Consider the following 16,428-nt stretch of genomic DNA (forward strand, 5'->3'; position numbering starts at 1 on the left):
TTTTGGAACTTACACCAGGTGACTGCACAAATATTGGGACAGGACCTACATTTACCTACCAAAATACTCTATGGTGTCCAGCTCACTACAGTTATTTTAGTCACAGGATCCTCACAGATGGACGCTCTGAAAAACTGAACTCTTTTCAGAAGGTCCAAATGCATTTTACCCTGGCACAACAGTGTATTTCACACAGTTGTTTAAGGAACCCATTATTTGATGATTTTATTCAGACACAAATCCTGTTTTGAATAGAAAAACCAATGCAGTATACATTCACACAAGGGTCAACTATATTATGAAGGTAAACTGTATTTTCAGGACAATGTCTGGTCAGCGCAAGCTATTTTTTAGTTTATTAATTGCAATTTTTGTTGATTTGATACCCATTTAGTTTATGCTGACTCATGATGTTTATTTCAGAGTTGTTTTTACTGTTTACATTTAGTTTTAAAGCCTATAATAGGCTGTTTAATGTAAGGTTTCATTGTGACAACATTCCCCAAAGTGGTTAATGTGTGTTAAATTAAGTATATCTTTTTCCCCTCTGTAATCGCGTTAGAAATGTTCACTGACAATAATGATCATATTTTACTGGCTCCTGGTGAGCTAATATTTACCCATATGGTTTCGTGGCACATTCTCTCATGCGTAACAATGGTTCACACAGGAATAGCATCAAGGAGTTCAGTGAGTTTTATGATGGAAAGCTGATTTTTATTGCAATATTCCTGTTAATGTTATATATATAATTCTTGCTCAATTTCTATCAGCCTCACCGCACGCATGTATTATGCTGCCATAATATGTTTCTCGTAATGCAATAAAAAGAGCATTTTTGCTCACACTGATGGTTTCACTGTCCATTAACATGGTTGGGGGTTTCTGACATTTAAAAAGCTGGGTTTAGGCACATTTTCAACATAAAATGATGGATGAGACCGGATTTTACCTGAATTAACTCTTTTTCCGAGGTCACCTGTTGAGAAGGTGCAAATTGCATAAATGATTTCAAGCTGAGATCGTAACGCACACGCGCGTTAGTGTCTCCATCTGTGTGTGCGCTTTGGTGTTGCGTGTGTTTTTTTTTTCAGGCTGGCACACACTGAAGTCTGCCAGCGGACGCTTGCGGTGGCATACCGTGACAGTGCAGCTTTACCGGAGCGTAGCCAAATGAGAGTCGAGCCCGTCCATCCATCCATCCATCCATCCATCCGTCCATCCATGCGTTACCGGGGAAACAGATGGGCACGTTCGCGCTCGGACCTGTTGTTTGTAGGATCATCGAGCTGAGCGTTTCGCCAAAGCTACGGGAATAAGTGAGTTTCTCCTGGGTTGGATCACGTTTGGAGCCTCAGTCGTGCGCTGCGCGTCTCCGCCGCTCCGCTCATCAGATGATGCTGCTGCGTGTTCACGGGTCCTCCTCCGGTACCACCGGCATTACTCACGCACCGGCGGAGTGAGAACAGCTGAAGATGATCCTCAGATGAACAGGTCGGGGAAACTTTTCCTGGGAGATGTTCAGGGCAGTTTGGATATCTGACGGCCACGACGATGAGTTTGTTTAAACACAGCGGAAGAGGAAATTTAACAGGTGCGTAATTGTCGCTCGAGCATGAATCCCAGTGGCTTCTGGCGCCTTCTCCAGTTCAGAAGCTCTTTGGAGATCACGCGGGGAGCGCGCTAGTTGATGGCACTGCGCGCCGGGAGGACTTTGCTTTGGTTCGGGCAGGTTTTGCGCAGAGTTTCGCGGCTGCAGGGCTTGTGGTCCCGGCGCTCCAGCAGTCTGCTGTGTCTCTCCACCAGCCAGGACCACGACCAAGGGACCTGTTACAACCGCAACCGGTGTCCGAAGACGCAGCAGCAGCAGCACTGCCCCTATCCGCCCTTTCCAGACTGCTGCTGCGCCTTCCCGGGGGATAAGAGGGGACATGAACCCCTCAGCCGGCGGTTCCTGGTGGCCATGAAGAGGCAGAACGTGCGGACGCTGTCCCTGATCGTCTGCACGTTCACCTATCTGCTGGTCGGGGCCGCGGTCTTTGACGCGCTCGAGTCGGACTTCGAGATGCGGGAGAAGGAGCAACTGGAGGCTGAGGAGAAGCGCCTCCAGGGCAAGTACAACATCAGTGAGGATGACTATAAAAAGCTGGAGACCATCATCATGGAGGCCGAGCCGCACAGAGCGGGGGTCCAGTGGAAATTTGCAGGGTCCTTTTACTTTGCCATCACTGTCATAACCACTATAGGTGAGTCTCGGCTCGTTATTCGTGTGTCTTTCACGCAAGGTGGCGAAAAGAGTCTAGCTTGGATATAAACGTACAGCTTTTTGCACTTTCTATGGTGTGATGGACATCGCGTGGGATACCTGGTTAATCATTTCAACGGGAGGAAAAGTCCAGACTGGGGTTTGTCTGGTGAGATGAAGGGACGCTATTAGTGCTGGACTCTGAATGCGCGGAAAATCGCTGTTATTATCACACCACAGGTGTGTCATTTGTTGCATAATTTCAGGAAAACTACATAAATAATTAGTCCAGGCCTAAAGTTTATGAGTTCTAAGGCGATTGTTTGCATTTCGAACCTAAGCGTTGGAACCGTCACTTTATGTAATGCGTAACCTGAGCTGTTTGGCAAAATTGCAGTTGACGTACAATATATAACATGTAATATTTACGTTAGTTAATAGCTTGAAATAACATTACACTGTACTTTTCATATTCAGATTTTATTGCGCATGAGCTGCTTACCTCTTGCACGATGTTTGTTAAAGAGGCATGGGAATACTAATTACTTTATTGTTGTTTAGTCCATTAAGATATAAAACATTTGTCAATTTGGCATGCTCATATTCACAGCATATGTAATAGTGTGGACCGTAGTGAAGTTTGTAGTTCAGTCTTGTGCCGTGGTGCTGAAAGAACAGTTCACCGACAACAAGAGTCACCGTGAACAAGCACCGCACAACATAAAACATTCATAACGCGTCTTTATGATCAGGCGTCATGACAGTTCATATGAGGACATGAGACGTGCTGGAGTGGTTCAGTAATCGCTCTCTCTCACACAAACACCCGCACCGAGGTCAGATGAAGGCCAGGGTTTTGCGTGTTGCAGTATTGTATCGCTGATTGAGTTCATTTCTCAATGCATCATCATTCAGTGTCATTAATGGTTCACTAGAAACGCTGTAAAATCAATCTTGATGCAACAGGTGTCGGGTGCAGCTACAGCTGGGTCGCCCCTCACCGATCGTGCACATTATTATTGCAGCATTCGAAGGCTGCACTGTACTGATATCCCCTAGACTCTCTCTTAAATGTTGAACTTGTGCAATTAATGCTCAGTCGTGCATTTCGATTTGTAAATAAACTTTTAAGTTGCATTAGTAGGACATTCACTACTTAAATCTAGACTTGTTTGCATACTGATTGGTCTTTATTGTGTCTGTTTAAGCTGCTGCATCTGTTATTGATGCTGTTATGTGTCATGACAACAGCTAAGCAACCTTTTATATAGAGGCGAAGACTAAAACTGAAACGCGCCTAAAACTTCAGCACTATTTTTGTGCTGCTTTGCAAGAATTACATTTCCTTCAGGAAATGCAAATTTAGAAATGCAACTCTGCTGCACCAGATATTCTCTCTTTTTCCAAAGCTGTTTCTGCTGCACTCGCTCAGGTGCTGGTTTCTTTTCATAGGTTGAACATGTTGCTTTTATAATCAGCGCTGGTCTTTTATAGGCCTCGTTTTTGAATGGCCACAGGTTCTTCATTTTAAACACACACTGATTTTGCTGCTGCTTCATTTCTGTTATGCAGCACCTTTCGACTTTATTCTGTTCAGAGAAAAGTGTAAACAAGACTTATAAATGTGCTCTGCTCAACTATATCATTTTAATATGATGATTCACAAAATGGAAAGAAAGCAGGACTAGAAATCAGTCAGTGCTACTGTAAGCAAGACACTGGCGTTAACCTCCATGAGGGTTTTGAGTACTTGCTTTATTCACCTTTTGAAATTTTAAAATTCAGTTTCTGCCATTTCATCAAACAGGATGGAGTGAGAATCCAGTAAAGACCATAAAAAAATTACAGGATTCCTCAAATTCAGCATGATGATGTCACTTCCCATTTCTTGGAGGCATGATGATGTCATCAGGCGTTTGTTTGTTTGAGGGTTAACATTGGAAAGTGGAATAAAACTAAATTAGTTACCAATTTAAACAATTTTCTGAGGATTGTAACATTTTCAAGAAGAAAGAAAAGAAAACTGAAATATTTCTTAATAAATAGATTTTTTTTCATGTTAAAATTAGTACAGCACCCAAAGACATGCCAAAAATTACATTTCTTGAATTAGGTGAACACACAAACTATAACAAGGTCAGAAATTAACCAAGGCTTTAGGCAAAAAAGCCTTATAGTAAATTCATATATTTATTTATTTTGTTTTCTTTATCTTTTAACATTTAATATATGCCACAGTAGTTTATTTTGATTTATGTATGTATGCGTTTATTTGTTTTATCAGATTTATTTACTTTTTAACATTTGCTATATTTCATAGTATTTTATTTTCATATTTATTTAATTGCTTATTCTTTTCATTTACTTTATAACATTAGTAACACTTTACAATAAGGCGTCATTTGTTAACATTAGTTAGTGTATTAACTAACATGAACCAACACTGAACAATACATTTATTACACTATTAATCTTTGTTAATGTTAGTTAATAAAACTACAGTCATTTATTGTTTGTTCATGTTAGTTCACAGTGCAGTAACTAATGTTGACAAACACAACTTGTGATCTTAATAATGCACTAAAATTAATATTAACTAAGATTAATTAACTAATGTTAACTAATGAACCTTATTGTAAAGTGTTGCCATAACATTTGATATATTTCTTAACATTTTATTTTTATATTTATTTTGACATGACCAAAATGCCATGAATGATTTAAAATACATTGTAGACAGAAGTTCAAAAAAATGAAACAAATGTGATTTCCATCTTTAAAAAGCATAAGTTCAGTTTCTTAACTGAATGTGCACAGATAAATGTTGTGCATAACAGCTCAGCTTTGCATGTTGCGTGTCCACGCAGTAGGTCTACTGTACAGAATGTACTTATCCAGCCTGAATGTTGGTACTCACTGTGTTGACGACGTTTTAGTGGTGTGCGAACAGCAGCTCTTGTGTATAATGAATAAGCGTCCCGTTCTGTAAAAGGACACTAATGCACGACGTGCATTCTACTGTGTGCGTTTGTGTACAGTACGATCACGAGAAACACACGCATATGCAGGTGAGCACACAGTGTTGTGGACTGAATAAACCGTCTGTTGCTTTGTGCTTGTAATTGCTGGTCATTTGTAGGGTACATTGAATCTAGCTATTGGTTTTGAGTACATTTTTTACTAATGCATCGCTGATGTGGTCATGTGACTCCATAAAGCTTTCTCTCCTACTTTACCATTGTAATTCAGTGCTGTTTGGCTTATACCATGCATTTTACAAGTATTGCATGATTTAAAATCAGTTCTTTGAAAGCTTTCTTTCTTTCTTTCTTTCTGGTGATTTTAATGAAATCTTTTTTTGGATGATGGTGCAGAAGCATCAGAATGACTGACTTTAGACATCCTCATTAGCTCATCTGTGTCTATCATCGCATTGTTGAGAAGGAAAAAACTGTGTGTGTGAAGCCACACCTCAGCAGGACAGCGACAATACTGCAGTGCACTGCACCTGTGTGTGTGTGTGTGTGTGTGTACACCACTGCAGTATCACTCAAAGCATCATTGAGCTGATGATGAGTATATTAGTATATCAGTAGTTCAGTATCTTTCCGTACCACCTGTTATGTATTTGAGATAAATTCTGGTTTTGTAAGACTGGTAAAAAAAAAAAAAAAAAAAAAAAAAATAGAAAGATTTACTAGATTTACAGTTATGAGTTGCTTTTACGGCCTGAATAGGTTTATTGGGTTTAACTGAGATTGGCATTAATTGTGTTTTTATGGACAATCAGACAAAAGCTGTCAATGGGGCAGTATCTTTTCAAAAAAGTACAAAAGTGTACATTTAAGGTACTTATATGCACTTTTGGAGTATCTTTTGTATAGTTACCGCCCCAGTGACAGCTTTTGTATCTTTTTTTCCCCTGAAAGTGTATCAAACACACTTTTCTGATTTCATCCAATTTATTACTGATGAATAAAATACAATTTTCTTTCAGAATAACCTATTTTACACCAAAAATATGTCCGATTATGAAAGTAAAATTGGTTAAAAATGCACTTTTATGCTAACTTACTGATTTCTGAAATTTTAGCACAAAAAATATTATCTAAACACCCAAAAGTTTTTGAACAGTAAGATTTTAATTTTTTTAAAAATAATTCTGCTCTCCAAGCCTACAATTAATTGATAAAAAATGCAGCAAAAGCTGTAATATTGTGAAATATTTTTTTACTAGTTAAAATATTCAATATTTCAATATTTTAAAATGTAATTTATTCCTGTGATCAAAGCTAAATTTTCAGCTAAAATATTAAACACACTTTTCTGATTTCATCCAGTCAATTCCTGATTAATAAAATCCCATTTTCTTTTAGAATAACCTATTTCACACACACACACAAAACACACAAAATATGTCCGATTATGGAAGTAAAATGGGTTAAAATGCATTTTTATGCTAACTTACTGATTTATGAAACTTTAGCACAAACCATCTCATAAACACCCAAAAGTTTTTGAACAGTAAGATTTTTAATGTTTTTTAAAGTCTCTTCTGTTCTCCAAACCTGCATTTGATCCAAAATACAAAAGCTGTAATATTGTGAAATATTTTTACTATTTAAAATAACTGCTTTCTATTTTAATATGTTTTAAAATGTAATTTATTCCTGTGATCAAAGCTACATTTTCAGCATAATTACTCCAGTCTTCAGTGTCACATGATCCTTCAGAAATGATTCCAATATGCTGATTTGCTGTTCAAGAAACATTTTTTATTATTAGTATCAATATTTAAAACAGTTGAGTAAAATTTTCAGGATTCTTTGATGAGTAGAAAGATCCAAAGATCAGCATATATCTGAAATAAAAAGCTTTTGTGACATTATACACTATACTGTTCAAAAGCTTTGGAGTCTGTATAATTTTTTTTGTAATAGAAATTATAGAAATGAATACTTTTATTTAGCTAAGATGCTTCAAACTGATCAAAAGTGATGATAAAGACATTTATAATGTTACAAGAGATTTCTATTTCAGATAAATTCTTCTGAACTTTGTTCATCAAAGAAACCTGAAAAAATTCTACTCAGCTGTTTTCAACATAATAATGATAATAACAAATGTTTTTAAGCAGCAAATCAGCATATTAGAATGATTTCTGAAGGATCATGTGACTGTAATGATGCTAAAAACTCTGTTTTGAAATCACAGAAATAAATTACATTTTAAAACAAATTCAAATAGAAAGCAATTTTTTAAAAATTAAATAATATTTCAAAATTTTCAATTTTTGCTGTACTTTGGATTAAATAAAGGCAGGCTTGTCTTTAAAAAACATTAGAAATCTTACCGTCCAAAAACTGTTGACTGGTAGTGTATTAAATAACCAGTTACACACATTTAAAGCTAATTCTTCCTGAATCACCAGTTGTTTCTCTTTTTTGACCTCTATAACAAGTTTCTGATTGTGGTTTATTTAGCACAGTGCTTTATTCGAGAATAATTCTGGCTGAATTGCTTGTTAAATCCTAAACAATCAGTAATTCAACAGGTGAGATGTCAGGGTCAGCGGGCTTAGATGAATGCCGTATAATTTTATTCAGTTTAGTACAATGAAATGAATTGAGCTGGCACATTCAGTCCGTCACTGCTGAATGTATCTGCGCAGAAGTGGAGAATTGTGGTCTGTATGTGAATTGCTCTCTTGAGTTTGGATTTTGAAATGGAACTGGCTCCATTCTCAAGTGACCAGGTGGCTCAGCTTGGCACGTAAACACTTGCATTAGCAATGTAAAGTTTCAGCATGAACGCAGTTCGCCTCTTTTCAATCTGATTGAACACTGGAGCAAACAATCAAGTTGTGAGACAAAAATAGGATGTATTTAAATCTTTAGTATAATATCGATTTCATTATATTATTTTATAAGTTCATTTTAAAATTGCAGTTCATATTTAAATGAAATTCTGCCAAGTACAAAACTAAATCCATCATTTGCTTTAAACTACATCGGTTTGTGTTGTTACACGTCCAATGAGCAGTTTAAACAAATGAGTCACTTAGAGGTTTAGTATGTCTGTGAATCACAGTATTTGATGGAAAATCAAACAAATGGGTCCAAAAGTCATATCTTTGCATCATAGTTATTATTTTTATTCATTTTTTTAACCTATATTTAAAAAATAAAATAGAAAAATATAAACATTTTTATTTATTTATATTTAAAGGTGTATTTATTTTAATAGTTTTTATTTACATTTTAACATTTGATGTATTTCATAGCTTATATTGGTTTAAATACTTATTTTACTTATTTTAAAACTTTGGTTTTTTTTTAATATACGTTTTAACATTTGATATATTTCATATTTTATTTTTATTTACTTTTTTATTGTATGCCATGAATTGCATAGTACTTTATATTGATTTATGCACTTATTTTACTTTAATTTGTTATTTTTATTTACGTTTTGAACATTTGCCATTTCATATTTTATTTTTTATGTCTAATACTTGTATATTTAATATTTTATATTTAAAAATTGTTATATTTCTTATTTTTATTTTGTTGTTTTCATTTACTTTTTAACATTTGATTTCATAATAGTTTACTGTGTATTGAAATACTGAAATTTTATATTTATTTTATTTACATTTTAACATGGTGTATTTCATAAATTATTTTTATTATTTATTTGATGTATTATGTATTTATTTTTTAACATATGATGTATTCCATAATATATTATTTAATATTTTCTTTTGATATACATTATAGTAATTTTATTTTATTTACTTTTTAACATTTGATGTATTTCATAATAGTTTACTGTATATTGACGAATGCATTTATGTTTATTTTATTTACATTTTAACATGGTGTTTCATCATTATTTTTATTTTTATATTTATTTATTTTTATATTTATTCACTTCTTAACATATGATGTTTTTCATAATATTTAGTATTTATTTACTTTTTAACATTTAATATACATTATATTTATTTACTTTTTTAACATATGATGTATTCCATATTATATTATTTTATATTTATTTACTTTTTAACCTTTGATATACATTATATTGATTTTAGTTTATTTACTTTTTAACATTTGATGTATTTCATAATAGTTTACTGTATATTGCCGTACACATTTATACTGATTTTATTTACGTTGGTTTATTTCATTATAAATTATTTTTATTTTATATTTATTCATTTTTATGTTTATTTACTTCTTAACATATGATGTATTTCATAATATTTTGTATTTATTTACTTCTTAACATTTAATATACATTATATGTATTTACTTTTTAACATATAATGTATTCCATATTATATTATTTTATATTTATTTACTTTGTAACCTTTGATATACATTATATTGATTTTAGTTTATTTACTTTTTAACATTTGATGTATTTTGTAATTGCTGTATTAATTTATATTGATTTTATTTACGTTGGCCTATTTAATTATAAGTTATTTTTATTTTTATATTTATTCATTTTTATATTTGTTTACTTCTTAACATATAATGTATGTCATAATATATATTTATTTACTTTTTAACATTTTATATATTTCATAATATTCTATTGTAAGCTTCACCCTGATCCTTCCATTATTCACAGCTATTTATCTGATTTTATAATTAATAGTCGTAATTGTTCAGATTGACAATTGAAATTTATTGTTTTAACTAAAGTATTAGACTTTTATATAAATATTAATAAGAAAGTGACACATTTTTAAGAGGTTATAACTGTTCAGAGTGACAGTTTAGGTAAGTTTATTGAGTTAATCGAAGCATTAAACTTTTATATTTACAATAATAAATATATGACGTGTTTTTATAGGGTTAGGAAAAATATATTATATATAGAAAATCAGTATAAAAAATGCCACTGAAAACCAACTTTAGGGGGCAAATATTATATATTATATTACCCAAAAACCCAAAAATCATATTTCTGTATTTTCAAAAATAAAAAAACATTACCTGAAATAAAGCACTTATAAGTAACAGTTCACACACTTGTTATTTTTATCTATCTATCTATCTATCTATCTATCTATCTATCTATCTATCTATCTATCTATCTATCTGTCTGTCTGTCTGTCTGTCTGTCTGTCTGTCTGTCTATCTATCTATTTATCTGTCTATCTATATATGTATCTATGTATCTATCTGTCTGTGGTGTTTTAGTGAGCGGTGTGAGCACAGTACGAGTGACAGTATGTTTTTAATAATTAACAGATGTATTAGTTTTGATGGCGTAGAGGAGGCCGTGGATGTGCGGTAGTGTGTGTATGCATGTGGGGGGTGGAAATGTCAGAGTAGCCTGGAGCCTTGGTTTCCGTGGAGACACTGTGTGTCTTGGTCATGTGTGCGGCGCTAACTCGGCGTCGAACAGATTGCGCGGGGAGCCGGTTCCACTTGCCGTGATTAATTGCTCGGAATGTTTCCACCTTTGCGCGGAGACTGAGTGCGTCTGAGTTTGTCCATGCAGCATGTGCTGTTCTGTACAGGGGCGCTCCTCAGCTGGCCATCACGCTTTACCCACCATACACTGCTCCGGGTGAGTTTGGACAGCTGGAAAGAGTCAACCTCGGGGCAGTGGAAAAGACGCTTCTGGTTGTTTGCAATCTGAATTTAATAAAATGGTCCACCCAGACTAAAGCTGGTTGAACTACAAGCAATTATGAAATGTCAAAATAATTATTAGTTATTTTAAGTGTTTTGCTTTGTTGGCAGTGTTGTGTTATAAAATGCAGACAGTCACATTTCCAGCCCAACCAGAGGCAGCGGCAGAGTAAACTGTCCTTGGACAGTAAGCAGTAACAAGGTCAGAAATTAACCAGGGCTCTTGGCAAAAATGCCACCAAAAGCAGCAACAAAATGCCTTGTACTCTATTTATTTATTTATTTATTTTTAGTGGTATGCTTATTTTTATTTACGTTTTAGCATTTGGTGTATTTCATATTTTACTTATTTTCAATTACTTTTTTAATATTATTTCATATTATTTTTTAAATTTATTTTAATGTTTATTATTTCATGTACTTTTTAACATTTGTTATATTTTATTTTTTATTTGACTTTTTTTTGTATACCATGTATTTTATATTATATTTTATATACGGTATACATGCACTTATTTTACATAACTTTTATTCATTTTTTGATCATTTGTTATGTCATATTTTATTTTAATATTTATTCATTTTAACATTTATTATTATTTTTATGTATTTTATTGAAAACATTTGATATATTTATTTTTCTATTTTATTGTTTTGTTTACTCTTTAACATTTGACATATTTCATATTTAGTTTTTCCTTTTTGTACTGTGTATATTATATAATATTATATGATATGATATTATATTATATTATATTTTTTAGGTATATGTGCACTTATTGTACATACATTTAATTTTTAACATTTGCGATTTCATATTTCATTCATTTATTATTGTATGTATGTTAAACATTTGATACATTTCATTTTTAATTTTATTATTTTTTACATTTATTTTACTTTATTTTAACTTTTGATGTATTTAACAATAGTTTACTGTATACTGTAGTATGCATGTGGTTATTCGACATTACTTTGTTATTTATACTGATTATACATACATACATACATACATACATACATATATATATATATATATATATTTTTTTTAAGATTTTTTAACATTTAATGTAGGCCTGCTTCATAATATTCTAACCAGATCCTTTGCATTACTTACAACTTCTTATTTGATTTTATAAGTAATTGTTATAATTGTTCGGATGGAAAAGTTAATTGTCTTCATTGAAATATTAGACATAAATATATAATATAATATAATGTAATATATTAATACATTTCTACAGGGTAAATTATTAAGTTATTTTCTGCCTAGTGTCCACTTACCTGTCTTACAGCAAATTAGTTAGGGTGAATGTGACATCACCTAATTAATATTAATGATGGTAAGAGTTATAATGTGTCCTCCCACATGTTTCAGATCGATCCTATGTTTCTGATTGTGTCAATCCTGACACTATCATGAGTTTGGTGTGGGATCTATTTGACAGGCCAGTGTTAGAGAAACCTGTCATGATTCCTTATGGTGACGTCAGCGGCACAGGATCGATACGTTTTACATTCCCAAACTGTTCAAGGCTCCATCTGGATGTGCATGAACACCAGAACGTGGCGTGTGTGATCGGCTTGTCAGGCAGCAGAACGGCTGATGTCATTCATTCTAGAGTTCTAGATCTCTGGAGCGTGCAGAAAATGTAGCAATCAACATTCCCATTAAGAGTGTTCTCGTTCCATAAAGCACAAACGCCTGATTGCACAAAATGTAAAGTTTGCAGCGAGCGTGAGCATCTTGGATCAACAGCGGTGGCTTTCATCAGCGTGTTACTGTGGAAGCATTAGACCGCTCACACTCCTTCTCTCTGCTGCTATTTTTAGCTCCAGCTCTACAAGCCCACAGTCACACTCGGTTGCTTATCCAATAAAGCTAAATCGATTTTCCACTAATTTCCAACATGCTCTGCATATCTATAACACATATACACTATATCATCTGATGGAAGATCCTTATAGCAACCAAAATAAGATATATTCAACACAGTAAAGGCATCTATCGGTCTGTCTATCTGTCTATCTGTCTATCTGTCTATCTATCTATCTATCTATCTATCTATATAAAATCTATATAAAAAGTACCGTGTATATGGACATGTACCATGATAATACTATGCATGTATTTATATATACATGACGTACCATGTAAATACTATTGATTTATTTTATTTTATTTTATTAGGTGTGTACCATGTTCATTCTGTTCATTTAATACTATTTATTTATTTATTTATGCATGATGTGTTCCATGGAAATACTGTTGATTGACTGACTGACTGACTGATTGATTGATTGATTTTATTTTATTTTATTTTATTTTATTTTATTTTATTTTATTTTATTTTATTTTATTATTTTATTTTATTTTATTTCATTTTATTTCATTTTATTTTTTATTTTATTGTTTGATTTTTTTTTATATGGGCATGTTCAGTGGGAATTTTATTTATTTATGTATTTATTTATGCATGATGTGTATCATGGGAACACTATTTATTGATTTATATAATATTATTTTATTTTATTATTTTATTATGTAGGCATGTACCATGGGAATTTTATTTATTTATGGAAATTCTATTGATTTTTTTTTTTTTTTTTGTTTGTTTGTTTAGTTTAGTTTAGTTTAGTTTTTATGTAGGCATGTACCATGGGAATTTTATTTATTTATTTATGCATGCATGCATGTATCATGGAAACACTATTGATTATTTTATTTTATTTTATTTTATTTTATTTTCCATGCATGAATGATGTGCACCATGGAAATACTATTTATTTATTTATTTATTTATGCACAACCTATTTTTATTTTATTTTATGTTATTTAGGAATGTACCATTGTAAAACTATTTATTTATTTATTTATTTAGACATGTACTATTGTAATACTATAGATTTTTATGCCTGATGGCATATTAAAGTACTGTGGCATAACATGATACAGCTATATTAATACTATGGTACTTAGAGAAATGCCATGGTACAAAAAACTCATTTAGATTCTTCCTGTTGTACATATCCAAAAATGTTAGTGCCATGGCAGTACTTGTACTGTTTTGTTGTTGTTTTTAAAATAAGTTCCATATAAATACTGTGGTTTATGCACCATGGTACATAATACCATCTTTTTGTGGAATGTGGCATCATAGCAATACCATCACTTTCTCTTTCTTTCTTTTTCTTTCTTTCTTTCTTTTTCTTTCTTTCTTTCTTTCTCTCTCTCTCTCTCTCTCTCTCTCTCTCTCTCTCTCTCTGTCTTTCTCTCTCTCTGTCTTTCTCTCTCTACATGCATCACTTGTAGCACTGCTACAAGGGGATGATTTGACCTTGTCTCTTTTTTTCATCTAGTGACTCGGATCATCTTCCCGTTCACGGAGAACTGCATAGATGGGAATCCAGCTCAGTTAGTTTTCTAGATGAATTTCAAACAGTGTTATACTTGCGTAACAGTAGCTGCATGGCACTTGGCCATTTTTATGAGTGATCTGTTTTTCAATTAAGTTCAGTCAGCTTGCTGGTGAGGTCTCTCTCTGCTGACTAAACATGCGGTTACAACGCTTTCGTCGAGGGGAAATGGATGGCGCTCTTAAAAGGTGTTTTTATATTGTAGTACATTTTTATTGATGGGGGTTTTAACAGGTCAGAGTTATTTGCTGAGCGCTGTTGTTTTCATACACCACAACGGACAGGTGACGTACTTTACTGACAGGTACAGCTCATGAATGATTAAGATAAAAACTGCAAAAATATAAGTTGATTTAGATGCATGTTGTGTGCACTCTTTTTGAATAAATTAAAATAGGCCACAGATATACTTCACATCGACCTTCCAGTGTAACAAATTAATCTTTGTGAGAACTGATTCAGCAGAATTTGGCTGTTTAAATCTTGATTGTTGGGGGAAAAAATATATATTTAAAGTACATTTTGAAAAAAATATAAATTTAAATATTTTAATTAAAAAAATATTATTTTGGAAATACATTTAAATTAATTAAATTAAATTAATTAAAATATTTTTAAATTATAATATGAAAGAAATAGTTCAAAGACATGTTAAGCGCCATTGATAGTGTGTGTAATGTTGATTACTAGAGGAAATAATTAATGAAAAATGTTCAAAACATTTCCATTGAAAGTTAATTTTATTTTTCGTTATTAGTTTAAATAAATGTTACTTAAAAATCATTGTTTCATTATAAATAAGTGATTTTTTTTATTTAAAATATATTAAATAAATGTATTACTATAGAAAATAATAAATGATAAATGTCCAAAACACTTAAACTGTAAATGCATTTGCATTTACATAAAGTAGCACAATTTATTTTTCAAAATATAATACAACTGTTACATTTTTTTCCATTTTTTAAAATTTAAAAATAATGTAAAAAATGTTCATTAAAAATCTATTTATATTATAAATAAGTATATTTTTAATTAAAATATATTAAAGTAATTGATTACTATAGAAAGTAAAAATGCTAAATGTCCAAAACACTTCCACTCTGTGCATTTTATTTTCAAAATATTTAAAAGTATTTTTATTTTTACAAATTTGTAAATAAAAATCAAAATAACTGAATTAAAATATACAAATTACAATATTTAAAAAAGTATGTTTAATTTTTATTAGAAATACATTTAAATTCATACAATGAGTTTAAATATTTTAAAGTATACATTTTTATAAAAGACAAAGACACTACGCTCCATTAGCAGTGTCTGTAATGCTGTTGATTACTATAGCAAATAATGAATGACAAATGTCAAAAAGACTTACATTGAAAGTGCAAATTTATTTTTCAAACCAAGAAATTATTTACAATAATTGAGTATAACTTTGAGTAAATTAAGTATCACTTTCCATTTCATGTGTGAACGTTGTAGTCGTTTCTCCAAAAGCATTAGCAGACCTGTTCATGCATAAAGGAATGTTGCAGTGCATGCTGGGACACACATGTCGGCATGAATAAAACATTTAGTTCTGGTCAGTGTTGGATTATAACATCGTTTGAAGCTTCTCATGGGAGCAGATCATGTAACCGTGCTGTACATCTCTGTGTAAATCCTCTAACACACACACACACACACACTCCAGGATGTCCACGAGGGGAAAAAACTGTGATATGTAGATTATATGTGTGCTTGAGCAATATCAGCTCAGGTCTGTGATAACTAGCATTATCTTATTCATAGAGTTGCAAATCAGGTGAGCATGCCGGAGATGTTTAACTCTGCAGCAATTCAGAGAAAGAACTGTGCGCGTGTGCGTCATAGTGAAAGCATAACGTCTCTCACTGGAAATCTCACTGCAAACACAAACTGCTGTTTGATTGACAGCTCTTAATGGCCTTCGACTTTGGTTTTAATATTTCTCCATTTCTTTTACTCTCGTTTTTATTGCATAAGAACGAGAAGGTCGTAAGGTGTCAACAGACACACACGCACACTTATGTGTGTGGCTATGATTTTATACTTGTGACGGTGAGAAAATAAAAGTACCACCGTTTCTAG

General features: G+C 32.3%; 1 protein-coding gene across 1 annotated transcript in view; it reads left to right on the forward strand.

The window, feature by feature from the left end:
* The first annotated feature begins 779 nt into the window (after nucleotides 1-779).
* The window catches only part of kcnk9 (potassium channel, subfamily K, member 9), a 64,250-nt gene continuing 48,601 nt past the window's right edge, over nucleotides 780-16,428 (forward strand). Inside the window, exon 1 of the mRNA XM_051137533.1 lies at nucleotides 780-2,246. Within this exon, the coding sequence (XP_050993490.1) occupies nucleotides 1,691-2,246 (556 nt within the window). The 5' untranslated portion in view covers nucleotides 780-1,690. The remainder of the gene's footprint in view (nucleotides 2,247-16,428) is intronic.

This window comes from Labeo rohita, chromosome 19 (assembly GCF_022985175.1).
Source record: "Labeo rohita strain BAU-BD-2019 chromosome 19, IGBB_LRoh.1.0, whole genome shotgun sequence".
Taxonomy (NCBI): domain Eukaryota; kingdom Metazoa; phylum Chordata; class Actinopteri; order Cypriniformes; family Cyprinidae; genus Labeo; species Labeo rohita.